Source organism: Ornithodoros turicata, unplaced genomic scaffold, assembly GCF_037126465.1.
Source record: "Ornithodoros turicata isolate Travis unplaced genomic scaffold, ASM3712646v1 Chromosome52, whole genome shotgun sequence".
Lineage (NCBI taxonomy): Eukaryota > Metazoa > Arthropoda > Arachnida > Ixodida > Argasidae > Ornithodoros > Ornithodoros turicata.
This window is the reverse complement of record NW_026999380.1, coordinates 465,525-484,595: the sequence shown is the minus strand read 5'-3', so window position 1 is coordinate 484,595 and position 19,071 is coordinate 465,525. Positions and strand designations below refer to the sequence as shown.

The following is a 19,071-nucleotide window of genomic DNA, read 5'->3' as shown; positions in this document are numbered from 1 at the left end:
GCAGCATGCGTGATTAAACCCTCCACTGTGATAGCGGTGGTTTTGACTGCCTGCTTAGCCCTGGCAGACTTGTGTCTTCCGCTTCCAACCTGGTTTGTTGTGTGACGTTCGTTCCTCTTATTTCAAGCGTTTACGTTTAGTTGTGAGTATGTCATCCTCCTCTGCGAAGCCTTCATTCTGAAGAATGTTTTAGCTTCTCCTAACCCTGGTTTGGCTTCTACTATCATCGTTGTGTAGCAGTTTTCACTTATGCCATTAGGTGTGTCACCGTCATTACTTCAACCATTCCTAGTTCAACTGTAGATGCAGAGATCTGCTGGTTATACTACAGCGTGCTCGATCCTGGATGTAGTTGTGGGTTTTAGAACGCATCGTCGTATGATCTTTCCCAGCACTGCAGGTCATTGGTGCATGCCGCTTTGTAATGTCGTCACTCTCTGTTAGAAAGCAATGCTAGTGCTCCTTTGTTGTTAAAGATTGCATGTGTCTGTCCAGGAATCCATTCAAGAAGGTGACAAGCAAGGCAGTGGTATTGCACCAGGACAACTGCTGCAGAGCGTGGCACAGATGCAGAAGATGCTTTTGGATTTGAACCTTGAACATACACTTGGACCAGATGCCCTTTTCTGTCTCTCCGATCCTCAGGCTGCCCTCAGGAAGTGAGTGTGTGATAGAGCTGCAATCTATGCAATTGCATCGAGACATTACATTGTACGTATAACTTTCCAGCTTGGGCATACTGCTCCTTTGCACTTGCCAAAATTTTTAACGGGAGACAGCGATGAAGTTCTAGGGGAGCAATAATTAGATCTGTTTGTTTGTCCATTACTTCGATGTAATCGCGCTTTTAGAGCGGCCTTTTACTGAGTCTTCACCTTAAAAGTAATTTTGTATGTGACGGCAGACGTCAAAATTACGAGGTGAAGTCAGCCGGAACCTGTCATCGACATGACGGAGGTCGGGGCGTCGTTTGCTGCGTACGTTTCTCGCAGTTTCTTCCGAAAAATGCTTCTTCCACTAAGATCAGGTGGAGTCAGGTGCAGCAGCTCGGGTTGTAGTGCAGGTGCTCATTCTTTGCCGTTTGCATTGCTCGCTCGCGTCAGGTAAATTTCACGATGGAACAACACATCGCTTCAGACAGATCTGGCAGGATGTCGGCACCAGCGGTTTTCACGATGCTCGTTGGTGACTTATGACTAGGGAGTGACTTTTTCGGGTTAAACCTGATTCCGCCCGGTTATTCCCCCCCCGAACTGACCTCCGACCAATTCGGGTTAAACCCGATTTCAACCCGAATTCTAGTCACTGTGAGATCCTCGAGTGACGTTTCCACTGAAGACGAACAAAGGTCGCCACGTGTAACTAGGGCCTGACTTTTTCGGGTTTTATTTTTGGCCAAATTCGGGGGGTAAATATCGGGTGATATTTTTCATTCGAAAATTCGGGTGTATTCGGGTTAAATCCCGTTACGGCATATTCTGTCGTCAGGAATTCGGGTGTATTCGGGTGATTTTTTTTTTTGTTTAATAAAAATTTGTCTTAACATGGAACTAATGTTTAGCAATGTTATCAAACTTTATTTTAATGCACGCTTATGAGTGTGCCACGCGACCGGGACGTTTTCGGGTAGATTCGGGTTAAACCCGAATTTTACAGATTTTGTTCGGGGGGTAAATATCGGGCGGATACGGGTTTAACCCTAAAAAGTCAGGCCCTACGTGTAACACATGTAAGAATGGGTCACTTACGTTCCCAGCAATACACCCATGTGTGTCAACACTGTCTATGCCTTCGGGGATTACCGCTGGAAGGTCACGATCCCGCAGAAAAACAAAAAACAGAGGTTAGGAAATGACTTAATAGACAAGATAATACATATAGATACAACATACAGACATAGATATAAGTTATTATATTATTAACGGGGGTTATTATATTATTATTATTATCTATATTATTATTATGTAGTATTATTAATGGGGTTATTATCATTATATCTAATCTAATATTATTTATTATCATTATTACTTAACTGCAGTGGTTCTCAAACTTTTTTGGCCCGGGGAACCCTTTGGACCTAGCCAGAAGGACGAAGGAACCCCTGTTCCTAAACATTGCAGTACATCAGATATCACGTACATCAGGCCTCCACGAAGAGGTCACGGAGCTTCTCGCTGGCACATTCCAGGCCTACTTCTTTGCCTAGCAAGGGGTCTGTTAACGGGTCAAAGCGCCCATAAACAATGGAAAAGGGGACGTGAACGAACGCCACAGCTGTGGTGCACGCGCTTCTGGCCTGTCAAGTGAGCTTGGGTGGGGGAATTCAAGTTCTGTGAATGGATAGGGGCCGAGGCAGCAGCCTTCTCGCGGAACCCAGGAAGGCAGCTCGCGGAACCCCTGTGTTCCGTGGAACCCAGTTTGAGAACCACTGCTTAACTGCATGTAAAAGGGGGGTTGACATGTGTCACTGAACAAATTGCTAGCCTGTGTTTGTTTGTTTGCTTGTTTGTTTTGTGTGTGTGTGTGCACCATCTGCCCTGCTCTTGCAGTACCCACAGAAATACCCTGTGCTGCTTGTTTTTTTCTTCCAATATGCTTCATATCTATAACAGAAAAATGTGTTTCTACTAGGGGTGTGCGAATATTCGAGTTCCCGAATTCCTGTCGAATATCAAACACTCGAACTATTCGATTCGCGAATCGAATATCCAATGTTCGAATTTTCGAATACTATTCGACTATTCCACGAATATGAACGACACAACCCGAAGATGGGCTTCACCTGATGCTTCCGTGCATGAGGTGAAGCCCGCTTTACAAAATTGCCCTTGTTGCAGGACCAACACAGGCGGGACGGTGTTTTGTTTGAGATAACGTTGTCCAAAGTTACTTTTGTAGACATCGTCTGTGGAAGAGGTGGCGCCCCTCCCACATGCAGTTTAGCGGTGCCGACAGTGGGACTTTGATTTGATGTCTGTGAGGTTGCCTTTAAAAAGTTAGAACTCTCGAATAATGACTACAGCCCACGAACAAGAAGGGTGTCTTACAGATGTCCTTTATGTCTAAAATTTCAGTAGTGCAACTTCCTAGGGCGAGTGCAAAGAAACTAAAGGGTGTTCATGCCAAAGCTGAGGCAGGATGCCAATTCATTTGTTTCACCAAATGGCCTGTGGTTGTCCGAAACAATTACAGCCTCATCCGTGTAACATGCTACTGCAGAAGTGCTACTCCAATAATTGTAGGCTCACCTGGAAAGCAGGAAGCACTCTTATGTAAAATTAAAAAGTAGGGGCTTTAAACAGAAGAATTGCATGTCTCCCTTGTGACAGTTAATGCCAGAAAAATTACCCCAAAGCCACGTGCTTCAAAATAGAAACTTTTAGTGCGAAAGTCACATACTGGAAATTTTGCAAGAATATTCGATATTCGATTCGGTATTCGAAATTTTTTCCCCCATTCAATTCGATATTCGATTCGACTTTAAATATTCGGATTCGCACACCCCTAGTTTCTACAAAATGGACACACCATAATACGCTGATCTCGAGCATGTGGCAGCATAATTTTGCTCCCGCTCTTAGAATGAAAAAACTTTGGTTGCTCTCTCAGGAAAATGTTTGCCCAACTGGAAATGCTAAAGGCTGGCTCCAGCTCCAAGGGAGATTCACCTGCAGTGCCACCTACCAGAGGTCATCCCACTGTTCCTGCTGGGGGCTTTGCCTACGAGCTCTACTATCGACCTGAATACTCTAAACTGCAAGAGACTGCCAAGGTATGGAACTTCAGTCTCCAAACGCTCTCTTATGGTACTTCTTGATCTCGGAGCATGTTCCAAGGTTCTCGAGCTTTGATTTCACAGTGTAAAGTGGAGAGAAGGAAAAAAAAACATGTTTTGTGTAGTGTAGGTTCTACTTCGTCATGTGGTTCCCTTCTTTCTGTTGCACCAGAAAGCAGCAACCATTCCATGTTTTGCTGTGGATTATCAGTCTTGATTGACACACATGGTTTTTCCTCGGGTTTTCCGCGATTCTGCGAAATATCACAGAATTCGGAATTCGTTGCGGAATCCTTCGTTTGGCACGGAAATATCACGGAATCCGTTATTTTTGTGGGTGTGCGGATATTCGAGTTATCGAATTCAAATCAAATATCAGTCACTCGAAGTATTTCATTCACGAATGGAATGCCCAGTATTGGGATTTCTGAATAAACGGCTATTCGCCGAATACAAACAACACATCCCAAAAGTTTGCTTCACCTGAAGCTTCCCTGCATGAGGTGAAGCCTGCTTTACAAAACTGCCCATGCTGCAGGACCAGCACAGACAGATAGCAAAAATGGGACATAGTTTAGCTTAAGACAACGTTAGCCGAAGTTTATTGTGCATACTCTGCCTGAGGAAGGGGTGGCATCCCTCCTGTGTGCAGTTCAGCGGTGGCAGTGGGGGATTTCGATTTGATGTTTGGGAGTTTGCCTTTAAAGACTCTTAAATAATGCCTACAGCCCAGAAACAAAAACGGTGTCCTAAAGATGTAACTTCCACAGGACATATATCGTAAGCTCCTTCCTATAATCTTCCTATAAAGTTCCTATAAACTCTTTAGATGCTAAAAGATCTTTCAGCAGGTATAAAATGATTGCAGGTGACAGACCTCATGACAGACGTCATGAATGCAAAGCTAAGCCACAACAGTGCTTTCAATCTAATTTTATGAGATATTTTTGTCCCCACATTAGCCAAGAAAATAAAGTGTATCCCATTTGAAGCATTTCCCTTTCAATCCCTAATCTCGCCTGAGGAAACAGGTTTACAGCCTGCAAACAAATCACTCGCACAAAAAAAGGAAGAGACAGGTGGTGACTTCGTCTGACTGAGAAGACATCATGCTGTCATCGGTCATACCTCTCGTCCAGGTTACACCCCGGTGTGTGGGGCGAGAGTGAAAGTGCGCAGCTGGTTTGTGTACATTTTTTTTGCCGGGAAGAAAACTGCATACATCAAAACCTTTTGTGCTGTTTGGCAAATGGACGCATGTACTTTAATCGGATATCTTCTGAAAATATCACTGTACTCCTTTAACGACTGAGGTCAGAGTTACTTGCTTTCCAAAAGCCCAGCATGCCAGTATGTAAGTGAGACACATCAAAAGTTAATCCAATACCATTACTGTAACTTGTTTGTCCTGAAGTAACCAGTGAGGTTATTTCGATGAAGGATGAAAGTCACTGAAAAGGTTAGCCAGCTGTAAGACCTCCTACCCACATCTTCGTAAATTACCGGTCCAGGGCTCTACCAATTTGAGCTAAGCTAACGGCACACCTCCCCAGCGACTTCCAAGGGTGCGTCAAACCAGTCTGAAGGGCCAAAACAGTCAGTCTCTCTCACTCATCTCCCTTTCACTCTTACATTTTTGCTCACTCACACACACATTCATACGACGGGATCGACGCAAGCAGCAACTGTTGAACATGAGACAAGTGATGTTCTGAGGCTGGAACAACATCAGTTCCCTCATGAGGGTATTTCATTTGGCCACTTAGACCAGTTGTATAGACAGGGGGTTGTTTGGGGTTCAACCCCCGAGATTGTTCCTTTGGTAGTGCATTTGGGAGAGGGAATGAGAGGAAATCATCCTCTCCCATCTAAAGTCTGCATAGAATATTGGTTAAGAGCAGCTATGTATTATTAATGACGAGACTTTTGTGCATTAAACTGCACGTTTTTTCCTGTTTTCACAATCTTGACTGCTGGAATTTGTAATTACATCATTAATTACTCAGTGGACAGTGTATGAGAAATCTGCTCATAATGCTATCGACAGTAATCTCAACCGCAGTGTAGTGTATGCTGAGAAAACGGACGCAACTGCTCTGTTGTGTTGTAAGGGAGCCGTAAATTTTAATTCTCTCTCAGGATTTTATCAGGATGCTTTGAAGTAAATATCGTGTAGTGTTTTGCATTCCATCCTTTAGAGATATGTCGCACCAGTGCGTGGTTGTTCACCTTTTTCTTTGTTAATTTTTTCAAGTTCTGCTTTGTTTCAGCTTGCTATGCTGGAAGATCGGATTAAGAAGTTGGAAAATATAGTGGGCTTCGACAGCCAAAAGCTGGTGAGTGCTGTGTGGAATAACAGATTGTTTCCTCGTTCATGCTGAAGTAGCTTCTTCCGCTGATGAGTCTTAGGAGACATGGTTGTGCCCTCAGCTAAGCTCAGGGAACGAGTACAGTAAACTTCCGTTAATTCGACCCTGACGGGAACGCGAAATTTGATCGAATTATACGATCGGCGAATTAAAAATAGGCGAAAAAATTATAGAGGTCAATGTCTCCTTTGTGCATTCCTCTGCTGTCGCTCGTGCTTGAGACGCGCATCTGGAAACATTGCACATAGAGCTCTCGCGCACGCGCTACAACATCGTTGTCGGACGTATCCTGCCCGTGCAAGATGCAGAAGCGAAACTGAAGACGATTTCTTGGAGAGCTCGCAGTGTGCGTGCGTGCACACACACTGAATGCTCTAGGCGAAATAGTCTTCAGTTTCGCTTCCTCCATCTTGCCGACAGCAGTGTTGTCCACTTCAACGAAGTCATAGAAACTCGCCAAGCGCACGTTGTCTACCGGACTCTTGTTACACCATCAGTTTGCGAATGAAAGCCTGGTGAAACGTGAAACAAAAAATGTAGAGAAAGAATGAGAGAGGAGACATTTCCTCCTTGCCCAGCACTCGTCAGAACCGCGAAGCACCACCAAATGGATTGAGTTTTAGTGCATCGTATAACATCGGCTTTGCATACGCAAGGGCATACCTGCCAACACTCCCGATTCATCCGGGAGACTCCCGGATTCGGGCCGGTTTGTACGATTGTACGGCCGAGAAGCAAATCTCCCGGAAAATTCAGTTTGCCACTCTATATCTCAAACGCCTGCTTTTTCTCTGGACACGCGGACAAAAACGTCAATCCAATACCAGCCCAATTGCCATCGGCATTGCTGCCGCTCCCCGGAGCCTCTGTGTTACGGAGTTCAGGGGTTCTGGTCATGGTTCTAGTTCTAGCACTTCTAGTTTCCGGGCATTTCCTCCATGTTTTTGGGCGACAAAGGTGCCTTTGCACTAGATGTTTCGACCTTGCGTACCTCGCAAAGAGAACAGAGACATAGTTTTGTGTCCTCACGTTCTTTCAAGAAAGTGTCATAGCCTTGTCATACCTTGACACTCAGATAGTTTCTTGGACAGGGCAAAGTCTGTTGCTGCAAAACTTGTGCCGGACAAGCCTGTTGGGGTGAAGTGTGCTCCTGTTACATATGCAAATAAAAGCCACTCAACATCGGCTTTCTCCTACCCCCCCCCCCCTTTTGAAATCTCCCTAATTTGGATGTTCCCAAGTTGGCAGGTATGCAAGGGATGCATGATGGTTCTGCACAGTGCGCGAAGCTCTGTTTTGCGCGTGTGCAGAACCACAAACACTATCGCCTAAGAACGCAAATACAATAGTGTACGGTGCACAAAAACTCGCGGTTATCAGAAAGAATTGGTACTGTTCAGTCGCCATCCGCAAATCTGCCACCTGAGCTTTAGAGCAAACTTTCCGTTGCAATGTGCGGTGCGGACGACACGGGTGCCTGGTTCACGGACGCATCGATCGAATTATACGATGTGCACTGATTTCATGTTCAAAATAACAAACTTTTTAATCAATAGAAACATATGGGCATTTGACAGGACCTTCGAATTCGATCGAATTAAGCGGAAAAACAAATTGTTGGAAGTCGTATTAATGCAAGTCTACTGTATCACTTGTGAAAGTAAGTGACACTAAGTGATGAGTATCACTTAAAGGCATAGTTTGCTTGTGCAGATTGTATGTTTTCGTTGGAAAGCGTAGTCAGGGGTCCCACTTGTGCTTGAAACATTTGAATAGCCTCGAATTCGAAAATGCTGCTCTGAAGGTCCCTCAGTTTGCATCTTTTTCTTATTCTTGTGGATGTGCAGTGCAAACAGCATGTGGCCTTGTTGCGGGCATGCTCTGCAAAGTGTGTCGTCTGCATCTCAGTTTATTTTGTGCACGTACGTTATCGAGCTGGATGATGCTTTATACGAGAAATTGGTAAGCAACTATGATACCATTGCAACACTCCAGGGTGTAGTATTGGGTATGGTCGAAATAAAGGTTAAAAAGCCGTCGCTGTTCAGGGCTTCCGCGAACCCTGTGCGATGGAGCGCCTGGGAGCAAAATCTACGCAGAGCGGACAAACCGCTTACCAAAGACCGTGAAGCTTGTGAACTCCATTTCGAACCGCACTTTGTTGCACGTGCTATATGTATCTCATCGACAGAGGTGACTACCATGGGGACAGCCCACGCTAACTCGGGACGCGGTACCTGCGATTCTACCGAACGCATGTTTAAAGTGTGCGACGCCTGTAATGAATGAGGGGAAAGTGTAAGGCCGGCAAAGTCACCAGATCAAGAAGAAAAAGAGCAATCGTTGACTGTGGACGAACGTCATATTGTGAACTCTTATAGTCCTAGGTTAACACGAGAAGGAGGTTGGCTAGTTCATGCAAGTTCAAGCAGTGCAACATCCTTGAGCTTGAGGAATGAATGATACAGATTAGAGACACCACAAACAGGTTAAGAAAACCAGCGAAGAAAAGTTTTCCCACCTAGCCTTGTTGGACTCCTGCTGCCCTTGTCCCCTTGTGTTACAAAAGTCCCTGAGTGTAATAATGTTGTAATGCATATTTCACTCTGGGTTCACAAAGTCTCTTCACAAGTGATTGCATAATTAGGTAGACATTTTCTGTGCTGCCATGTCATTTACTTTTTTGTTCACTCAGGCTATGTTGACAGGACCAACCAATGGGAAGTCACTCATTGTAAGTACCATTTTCTTACGCCGATTATTTCTAGCATTACGTGGAATTAATAATATACATGCATTATACAGTGAGCAAGGTATAGCGACATTGTTTCTAGTATTTGTGAAGAAGTATATAGGTATGTTTTCTCCTGAAAGTGAACTATTATTTACTTTGTTTTTCATTAAACAAAATATCAAATACTGCATCAAAACACTTTTCAGTAGACGTGTGGGCTTTTCACACACTCTTTCTAAGAAAGGATTCGAAAGATATGAGAATCATAAGATCATGGATTCACAGAACCTTCCTTAGATTAGCATTCGGATTTGGATAATTCTGGATTCATCCCATCTCTAATATTAACTCAGTTGTAAAATGTAAACAAAGGAAAACTCAGAAATAAATTTGTCGTAAATGATTGATTGCAACAATTTCCCCAGTAGAATAACCAGTAGTATATTGCGTCACACCTGCTTTATCTCTCCTGTGCAGGAAGTAGCCAACCACTTGTCTTCCAAGCTGTTCCTGTTGGAGGCTCCAAACATTGAGCAAGTAGAAGCGCGTCTGCTTGTTCTTCAGCAGCGTCTGCAGCAGCTGTCTGAGAAACGCGTTTTGCAAGAAGATGCGGACAGACAGAGCAAGGTACCCCGCTTTGCATGGTTTGCATGTTACCGTAGAACACATAAGAGCAGGGTTGGCTAACGGAGGCGAGAAACAGTAATTACCAAAATTCATCAGGAACCAAAAATGGAAACAGAAACAAAATTGTTTTAGTTTCTGTTACCAGAAACAAATAAATTCAAGAGTGGTAACGTTAACGGAAACCAAATTCTTAAAAGGAAACTGAAACAGAAACCGCTGCCTGAAATCGTCCAGAAACGGAAACGAAAAGCAGAGTTTTTCAGTTACTGGAAATGGAACCGGAAACAATATTAATTTCGGTAACCAACCCTGCATAAGAGTGCTATCTCACACAAAATCATTTAAGTTGTTTCTCATTTTCACGTGTAAATTTTCATCGTAGAGTTGAGGGATGGTGCTCTTCGCTAAATAGTCTGTGCCTTTGTGCATTTCAGCAAGTAATTGAACTAGTATTACAGTAAAACCCGCGGATAGCGATATCGCGTATAACGATATCCCTCGTAAAACGATGGTTCATGATTTTACCGTCAAAATATACATTTGTTCTATGGGGGAACGACCCGCGTATAGCGATGGAGACCGCGGTTCTGAGTATTTGTATAACGATGTTGGACGCTGTCCCACCACGCGGCGATTTTCGCCGCGATAAGATACAGTAGAGTCTCGATGCTACGAATCTCACGGGGTAGCGGAAAAAATTCGTATAATCCGAAATTCACATCAAAAGAATTATACCAAAATAAAAATTGAGGCAAGGAAATAGACAGCGACTGTTCATTTTCCAATACTGTCAGTGAAAGAGGTAGGTAGTAACGCTTTGGCCAATGCTGCTTAAATTCGCGAGATGATTCAAAAGGCCTAGCACGTGCTTTCTACCCGCGAGTCGCGCGACAGTGTTCTAAAGCGAGCTTCTCCTAGAGCACGCAGGCGTTAGGTGAAGCCGACTTGCGGAATGGTGACGTCTACAGGTTTTCCCGCTCATTTTAATCCATTGGTCACTCAATTTAATCCAAGCGCTACCCAATTTAATCCAGTGGTGAACCAAATTAATCCAGACACCAACCAATTTAATCCAAGCGCTACCCAATTTAATCCAAGCAACACTTGTAAATGTATTCCGTATGTATTCAGTCATGTCATGACTGAGACTTTCATGATTTCGCCAATGTGTCATGAGTTTATGAGTACTGATTCAACAACCCAGGGGATTTTGCAGTGTCATTGGGTGTTTTATGACTTCTCTTTGTCATTATGATATTTCATGACTATTTTCATGTTGTGTGCCATGAATATTTTTATGGGACTACGACTGCTTCAGACAGTGTCATACAGTGTTTTATGACTACGGAACGGTCATTACGGCATTCAATGACTATTTTCATGACTTGTGCCATGAATAAGTTTTATGGGACTACTGCTGCTTGAAGCAGTGTCATGCAGTGTTTTATGACTACCGACGGTCAGTACGACATTTCATGACTGTTTTCATGATATGTGCCATGAATCGATTTTATGGGACTACTGCTGCTTCAAACAGCATCATACAACGTTTTATGACTACCGATGGTCATTATGACATGCCATGACTATTTTCATGATATGTGACATGAATGAATTTTCTGGGACTACCGCTGCTTCAAACAGTGTCATGCAGTGTCTTATGACCACCTACGGTCATTATGACATTGCATGACTATTTTCATGACATGTGCCATGAATCGATTTTATGGGACTACTGCTGCTCCAAACAGTATCATACAACGTTTTATGACTACCGATGGTCATTATGAAATGCCATGACTATTTTCATGATATGTGACATGAATGAATTTTCTGGGACTACCGCTGCTTCAAACAGTGTCATGCAGTGTCTTATGACCACCTACGGTCATTATGACATTCCATGACTATTTTCATGACATGTGCCATGAATCGATTTTATGGGACTACTGCTGCTCCAAACAGTATCATACAACGTTTTATGACTACCGATGGTCATTATGACATGCCATGACTATTTTCATGATATGTGACATGAATGAATTTTCTGGGACTACCGCTGCTTCAAACAGTGTCATGCAGTGTTTTATGACCACCTACGGTCATTATGACATTCCATGACTATTTTCATGACATGTGCCATAAATCAGTTTTATGGGACTACTGCTGCTTCAAACAGTGTCATGCAGTGTTTCATGACTACAGACGGTCAGAACGACATTCCATGACTATATTCATGATATGTGCCATGAATCAGCTTCAAGGAACTACCGCTGCTTCAAACAGTGTCACGCAGTCTTTTATGACTACCGGCGGTCATTATGACATTCCATGACTATTTTTATGATATGTGCCATTAGTCTATTTTATGGAACTACTGCTGCTTCAAACATTGTCATGCAATGTTTTATAACCACCAATGGTCATTATGACCTTTCATGAGTATTCTCATGATATGTGACATGAACCGATTTTATGGGGCTACTGCTGCTTGAAACAGTGCCCTACAATGTATTACGACGACCGCCGGTCATTATGACATTCCACGACTGTTTTTATATTACGTGCCATGAACCGATTTTAGACGACTAATCCACAGACCGACCGCTGTGGTGTCGCTCATGATCTCAGCTGTCACGCGACGTAAACCCCCAGTTATTATTATTATTATGATCATTATTAATGCTGCTAGAAAGGGTGCCATATAATGCCTCATAACTACCGAGGGCCGTTACGATATTCCATGACTATTTTCATGATATGTGCTATGAATCGATGTTATCTGACTAAGGTTGCTTCAAACAGCATCATATGTTTGTAACTCAAGCGTCGCCATGCCAGTACTGGACAGCTGTTTCGGCCTTGTTGGGCCTCATCAACAGTACGCAGGCAGGCAACGTTTGAGTGGATGGCGTCAGAAGGTCACGTAACACGTGATTCCTCCCGCCAGGGTGAGATAACTCACTCACTGAAAGCCCAGTGCAAAGCCAGTGAAGTATAAAATGAAAAATAGCCGCAGCTCTTTGGCTGCACGTATAGCATATGTTTGTAACTCAAACGTCGCCATGCCAGTACTGGACAGCTGTTTCGGCCTTGTTGGGCCTCATCAACAGTACGCAGGCAGGCAACGTTTGGTATTCATCATATGGTATTTTCCTCATTGGTATTTTCATCATTGGTATTTTATAACATTATGGCATTCCATCTGCTATTGCTAGTGCAATTTTCTACACAGTATTCGTGGCTACTGCTTGTCATTGTGACATTTCATGACTACTTTGCATATACGAGTCAAACTTTCGGCTACTGCAGCTGGTCCAAACGGTGTCAGGTGATGATTCATGACTACTGCTTCTAGGTATGACATTTCATTTAAATTTTGCATATACAGGTCTTAAGTTGAATTTGCGGGATCACAGCTGGCTCAAACAATATCTCGCGATAAGTTATATGTATGACTTCCCATTTCAACGTCTTTATCCATCACACTAAATTCCAGTACGCTTATGTTTCCATAGACCAACGATCATAGATCATATAGGTTCAGTTATGTCTTTGATGTACGTACTCGAGTTCATAAAACGTTCAGTCTGCAGGCACAGCCACGTCATTGTCAACTTTATAACATGAGATACCAGCAGCTGAATCTACAGGAAGTATGACAATACCGCCAAGTTTTCTTGAAGCGGTGTTCTATGAACGAAGAGAACAAAAGCGGAATCCTTGCACTTTTTCTTAATTCCTACATGTCAGCGCCTTGGAGAGTTTGCTCAATATAGCTGAAGTGATTTCTGTTATGCGATGCACAATCCATGCGGTGTTAGCACTGCATGGCGTGCTGCGCCGCATCGAGCAAAATAGCACGGCGGTGCTCAGGAAAACACGAATTTCAAGCTTAAATTCGGATAAGATTTCCTCAATCTGATTGAAAAAGGTGCATATACGGTGGCGGAAATTTCACGCAATGTCCATCACAGTGTGTTGCTTGATGTGCTTGCTTGTGCAGAGGGGCATTATTCGTTGCCAATACTGCCACGACCAGCTCCCGTGGCATAGTGGTGCCTTCTACGCCGGGATAGGAGGTGACACGGGTTCGAATCCTGTCACCGGCTGTGCTGTCTGAGGTTTTCCCTGGGTTTTTCGAAGACTTTCCAGACGAATGTCGGCAGAGTTCCCCTGAAGTCGGCCCAGGACGCACACTAACCTCGCCTGTCCCCCACTTCTTCCTGCTGTCCTCTCTCCATCTGTCCACGTCTGTACGTCGCTCATAGCCACAGTTGCTTCGCGGCGCCAACACGAAATAAAAAAAAAAAATACGGCCACGAGACCATATACTAGGTATTGCACTAGGTGAGTCCTCCATTTTAGCGCATTTGTGAAGAAAACGCCGCGTCGGTTCTAGCCGTGTGTCTTTCACGCAGTGTCGTCTGCTGCTCTTTTGTCGGCTTTGGGCGGAGCTTCAAAACACCACCGAACAACTTAGCAGACGACACGGCGTCGCACGCCGTGTCGTCTGCTAGGCTGTCGTCTGCTAAGTTGTTCGGTGGTGTTTTGACGCTCTGCTAAAATGGAACTCGTGGAGAGCTCACCCGGCGCAAGAAGAGAAAATCAAGTGGAATGCGAGCGGCGGCGACCAGGGCGTCCACGAAAAGAACCCGGCGAACCTCTGCGGCGGTACGCAAGATTGTCGCAACAAGATAGAGATCGCTTGCTGGGTTGTCACAGGCGCGGTGGCGATCTCGTTTCGCTCTCTGCCACCTTGGGGATCAACATTAAAACTGCACGTTCTATAGTACGTACCGACAGAGACGTGCCTAAGCGAAGAGGAGGGTCATCAAAAAGATTTGGCACGGACGTCGTCCAAATATTGACCTCGCTGGTTGACGCTCATCCCGACTATACCTTAACTCAACTGAAGTGCGTGCTCACCGAGCGTGTGCCAAATATACAAATTAGCTTGTCGTCGATTGACCGCTTGCTGGATGGGCACTGCTACAGCTTGAAACAGCTGACTTTACAGCCTGCCGACCGCAACAGGGAAGACGTCAAGTCAGTGCGAAGGAATTATGCATTGTGGCTGCAGTCTGAAGGACCACAAATATTGCGGTATTACATAGACGAAACCAATTTCAATATCTGGTGCAGCCGTAGATATGGCAGAGCAAAAAAGGGCACTGCAGCCGTTAGGAAGACTACAAGCAGCAAAGGCCCCAACATCAACGTAGTGGCGTGCATGTCGGGAAACGGCCTCCAGCTCTGGAGTACATTGGAAAGGGTGACACACCTCACCTTTAATGAATTTCTGGAGGAGGTGTCGTGCTCCATTGCGGTCTCAGAGCCGGACCAAGAGGCCGTATTGATAATGGATAACGCCCCTGCACACAAGCGAGCCCATCAAGCAACGCTCTGTGAGGGACACACTATTAAATTTCTGCCGCCGTATAGCCCTTTTTTCAATCCTATCGAGGAGATGTTCTCGAAATTTAAGCTTGAAGTTCGTGCTTTCCTGAGGGAAAAGGGAGACGAAATATAAGGACACCCAAATGGCGTAACGATCCGGGAGCACCGCCGTGCTATTTTGCTTGACGCAGCGCAGCACGCCATGGAGAGAATCCACCGCGTGGATTGCTCGTCATATGATAGAAATTACTTCCGCTATATTGAGCAAGCTCTCCAAGGCGCTGACATGTAGGAATTGAGCAAAAGTGTAACGCCGGCCGCGCTTGTTGTTCTCATTTCCCAACAATGTTTCGCGACATTGTCATATTTTCTGTAGTTTCCGCTGTATCTGATGTAATAAAGTTGACAAGGACGTGGTTCCACTTCGACTCAGTTTCTTATCAAGTTCATTACAGTATAACACATATACATGAAACACATAATGGAATGTACGGTTGATCGATCAAAGCATAGGGCTACTGAAACTTCATGACATGAATAAAGAGAGGTAGGAAGGGGAGCTATACTTATAAATCGCTGCATGACATAGTTTGAACCAGGTGCAGTCGGGCAAAGTCTAGTTATGACCCCTATACCAAAAATAGTCATGAAATGCCATAATGACAAGCAGTAGTCATGAATCACCGCTAGACACCGTTTGAAACAGTGATAGCCCCACAAAATCAATTCATGACACATACTATGAAAATAATCATGAAATGTCATACGTGACGATCGGTAGTCATAAAATATTGTATGACACTGTATGAACTAGCGGTAGTCCAATAAAATTGCTTCATGTTACATGTCATGAAAATAGTCATGGTATGTCATAATGACCGTAGGTGGTCATAAAACAATGAATGACACTGTTTGAAGCAGCGGTAGTCCCAGAAAATTCATTCATGTCACATATCATGAAAATAGTCATGGAATGTCATAATGACCATCGGTAGTTATAAAACGTTGTATGATGCTGTTTGAAGCAGCAGTAGTCCCATAAAATCGATTCATGGCACATGCCTTGAAAATAGTCATGGAATGTCATAATGACCGTAGGTGGTCATAAAACGCTGCATGACACTGTTTGAAGCAGCAGTAGTCCCATAAAATCGATTCATGGCACATATCATGAAAATAGTCATGGCATGTCATGATGACCATCGGTAGTCATGAAACACTGTATGACACTGTTTGAAGCAGTGGCAGTCCCATAAAAATATTCATGGCACACAACATGAAAATAGTCATGGAATATCATAATGACAAAAAGAAGTCATAAAACACCCCATGACACTGCAAAATCCCCTGGGTTGTTGAATCAGTACTCATAAACTCATGACACATTGGCGAAATCATGAAAGTCTCAGTCATGACATGACTGAATACATACGGAATACATTTACAAGTGTTGCTTGGATTAAATTGGGTAGCGCTTGGATTAAATTGGTTGGTGTCTGGATTAATTTGGTTCACCACTGGATTAAATTGGGTAGCGCTTGGATTAAATTGAGTGACCAATGGATTAAAATGAGCGGGAAAACCTGTAGTGTTGCCAGAAGTTGTCCTGCTATGTTGTCTGGTTCCCTCCACGAGTTCTGATCGCTGTTTTCCCAAGCCACTGCGATGTCACACAGCTTCCGAGTTTTTTTTTTTTTTTTAGGATCTCTTTCTTTTTCTTTTGCTACACACGGGGTGGCGCGCGACTTTTCGGGGACGCGCTATTTAGGTCAACCCTCGTTTAACGAAGTACACTGCATAACGATGGAATTTGCGATTACCGTCAATATCGTTATACGCGGGTTTCACTGTACATGCACAATATACATGACAAAATGGCGTAGATGTAGGGGAGCTAGTTGATGAACACCATACCGAAGGTGCTTGAGCAATGGGCAGAAGACAGTTTTTTTAATAAAAAAGCTGTGAGGAGCAGCATACATGTCGTTTTTGAAGCCGAGTTATACGGCGAGGCAGATCATCTTGAAGACAGTACTTGACCACAAGGGGACTAATTACTGACAATTCATTAACTATTTAATAAGGGAATTTCAGGCAAAAGTGAGGCTGCAGAATGGTTTACAATCCTCGTTGAAATCCATTTGACGTTTTCAAGACTCTGAAAAGAGATTGTGCTGTGAAATATTGATAGCCGAATTCGACTATGCCAATGTACCGAAACCAAAACCGCACACTTCAGGAGTGCATCACCTTCACCAATGGAGGCTTATTTGGACCCCACAAGTGGTTGATCTGGCCAGCAGACCACCTACTCTAATCATGTTCATCGTTACAAAGCATGTGACCTTCTGACATGAAACGGGTGCGGTCCTCCTTCCTGCACTCCCGATTGGCGCGGTTTTTCGCCTCATTTGCGCAACAAAATTTGGCAATGAATATTTCAATGCACATGCGCTGTCAAAAAGGGTTGTCTCCCATTCTGGTTCCTTGCTTTTGCCTGAAATCTCTAATTAAAGAGCTGTTTAATGAAGTTTAGGTATTAGTCATCTTTCAGTTACGCAGCGTACGCAACTTGAGAGGATGTCCTCCTGGCCATATATCTCAGTGCAAAAACGACAACTATGCTGCTCCGGTATCAAAAGTCAAAACCCGTATGCTGCCGTATCTGCTCCCGTATCATTTTTATCAAAAATCTGTGAAGGATCTAAAAAAAAGTGCCCTGTGTATTTAACCCGATTCTTTCCCGATTTTGCTTCCCGAATTGAAGGTTGCCTCTTTATGGTGAGACCCTATGGTGTTACACTGCAAATTGCCCTCACTGAGACGTCTGTAGGGATGCACACTAACTTGTTTGGCAGAAAATGCAGTTACATCACCATTTGTACCGAACCAGCTTAGTTCAGTTTGAGTAACTGAGCCCGATTTCTCCCCAGATTTCGTGTACTGTAAGTTTGCCCACCCGAATTTGCACGAATTTAGAGCGCATGTTTATTTACCCGATTTTTACTGACCGAATTCCGAAAAAAATATTTCCCGAAAACTTCGGTTTCTACTTATACAGGGTGTCCCAGAAAATGTTGTACTTGAATTTTAACAGAAAAACTGCACCACCTAGAATCATGCGGTCAACGGCATTTGTTCTTCTAAGTTTTTGCCACCTCCTAATGTGCATGTCATGTAATGTAAGTTTAATTATTTTAATTTTTGCAAGCTGAAGTCTGAAATTTGCCAAGGAAAAGTCACTTTTTTACCCCACCAATGTGAAGAGCGTGCCCAATGTACTCAAATTAATGATAATTTACAGGGATATTGAGGAGCTATTGTATCAGAAAAAATAGCCGAAAATCATGCTTGACGGAGCTCCCGGATGATAGCGTGTGCCGAATTTTTCAACGCAATCATTCTCTTATGAAAGGAGGTTAGAAACCCAGCCCACACCGGCATCGTAGAAAGAGATAACACACACACGGCTTATCACGTCCAGCTTCGGCTGGGAGCATAGCTTCCCTCTCCCAGTTTCAGGAACTGTCACTTTTTCTACTACTCTCTGTGGGCTGGGTTTCTAACCACCTTTCGTCGTACTGACAGCAATTTCATTCGAAGTCTCCACGCGTTACAAATCTCGAAGTCTCAGCGCTCAAGTGCTCCGAAAAGCATGATGTTCGGCTATTTTTCCAGGTAGGATAGATCCTGAATGGCACTGTAAAAATTATCATGAATTTGAGTAAATTTGGCACGCTCTTCACGTTGGTGCTGTAAAAACGTGACCTTTACTCTGTAAATTCGAGTTCAGTTCGCAGATATTTACAAAATTAAACTTACCTTACATGACATTCACATGAGGAGGTGGCAAAAACCTTGAAGAACAAATGCCACTTACCACTTGATTCTAGGTGGCGTAGTTTTTTTATTGCAATTCAACGACACGTTTTCTGGGACGCCCTGTATATCAGCCTCCAGCAGTCTGCAAAGGCGACGGAGAACCGCAATGTAGCCCCGAGGTCCCTGTCCCTTGTCCCTTTATTTGATAGGTCCTATTCAGCTGAGGCGTTTGCACTGTCAACGGAAGAGAATAACGTTACGTTCTCCGAGGCTGTCCCAATATTACGGCTTGCATTAGTAGAAAAACGTTTTCCACCAACAATAGCTTCACTTCACATTTCTTT

General features: G+C 43.9%; 1 protein-coding gene across 1 annotated transcript in view; it reads left to right on the top strand.

The window, feature by feature from the left end:
• The window catches only part of LOC135374285 (dynactin subunit 2-like), a 49,473-nt gene that overhangs the window by 19,626 nt on the left and 10,776 nt on the right, over window positions 1–19,071 (top strand). The window contains exons 6-10 of the mRNA XM_064607270.1: window positions 496–659; window positions 3,610–3,772; window positions 6,046–6,111; window positions 8,840–8,878; window positions 9,356–9,505. Of these exons, the coding sequence (XP_064463340.1) occupies window positions 496–659; window positions 3,610–3,772; window positions 6,046–6,111; window positions 8,840–8,878; window positions 9,356–9,505 (582 nt within the window). The remainder of the gene's footprint in view (window positions 1–495; window positions 660–3,609; window positions 3,773–6,045; window positions 6,112–8,839; window positions 8,879–9,355; window positions 9,506–19,071) is intronic.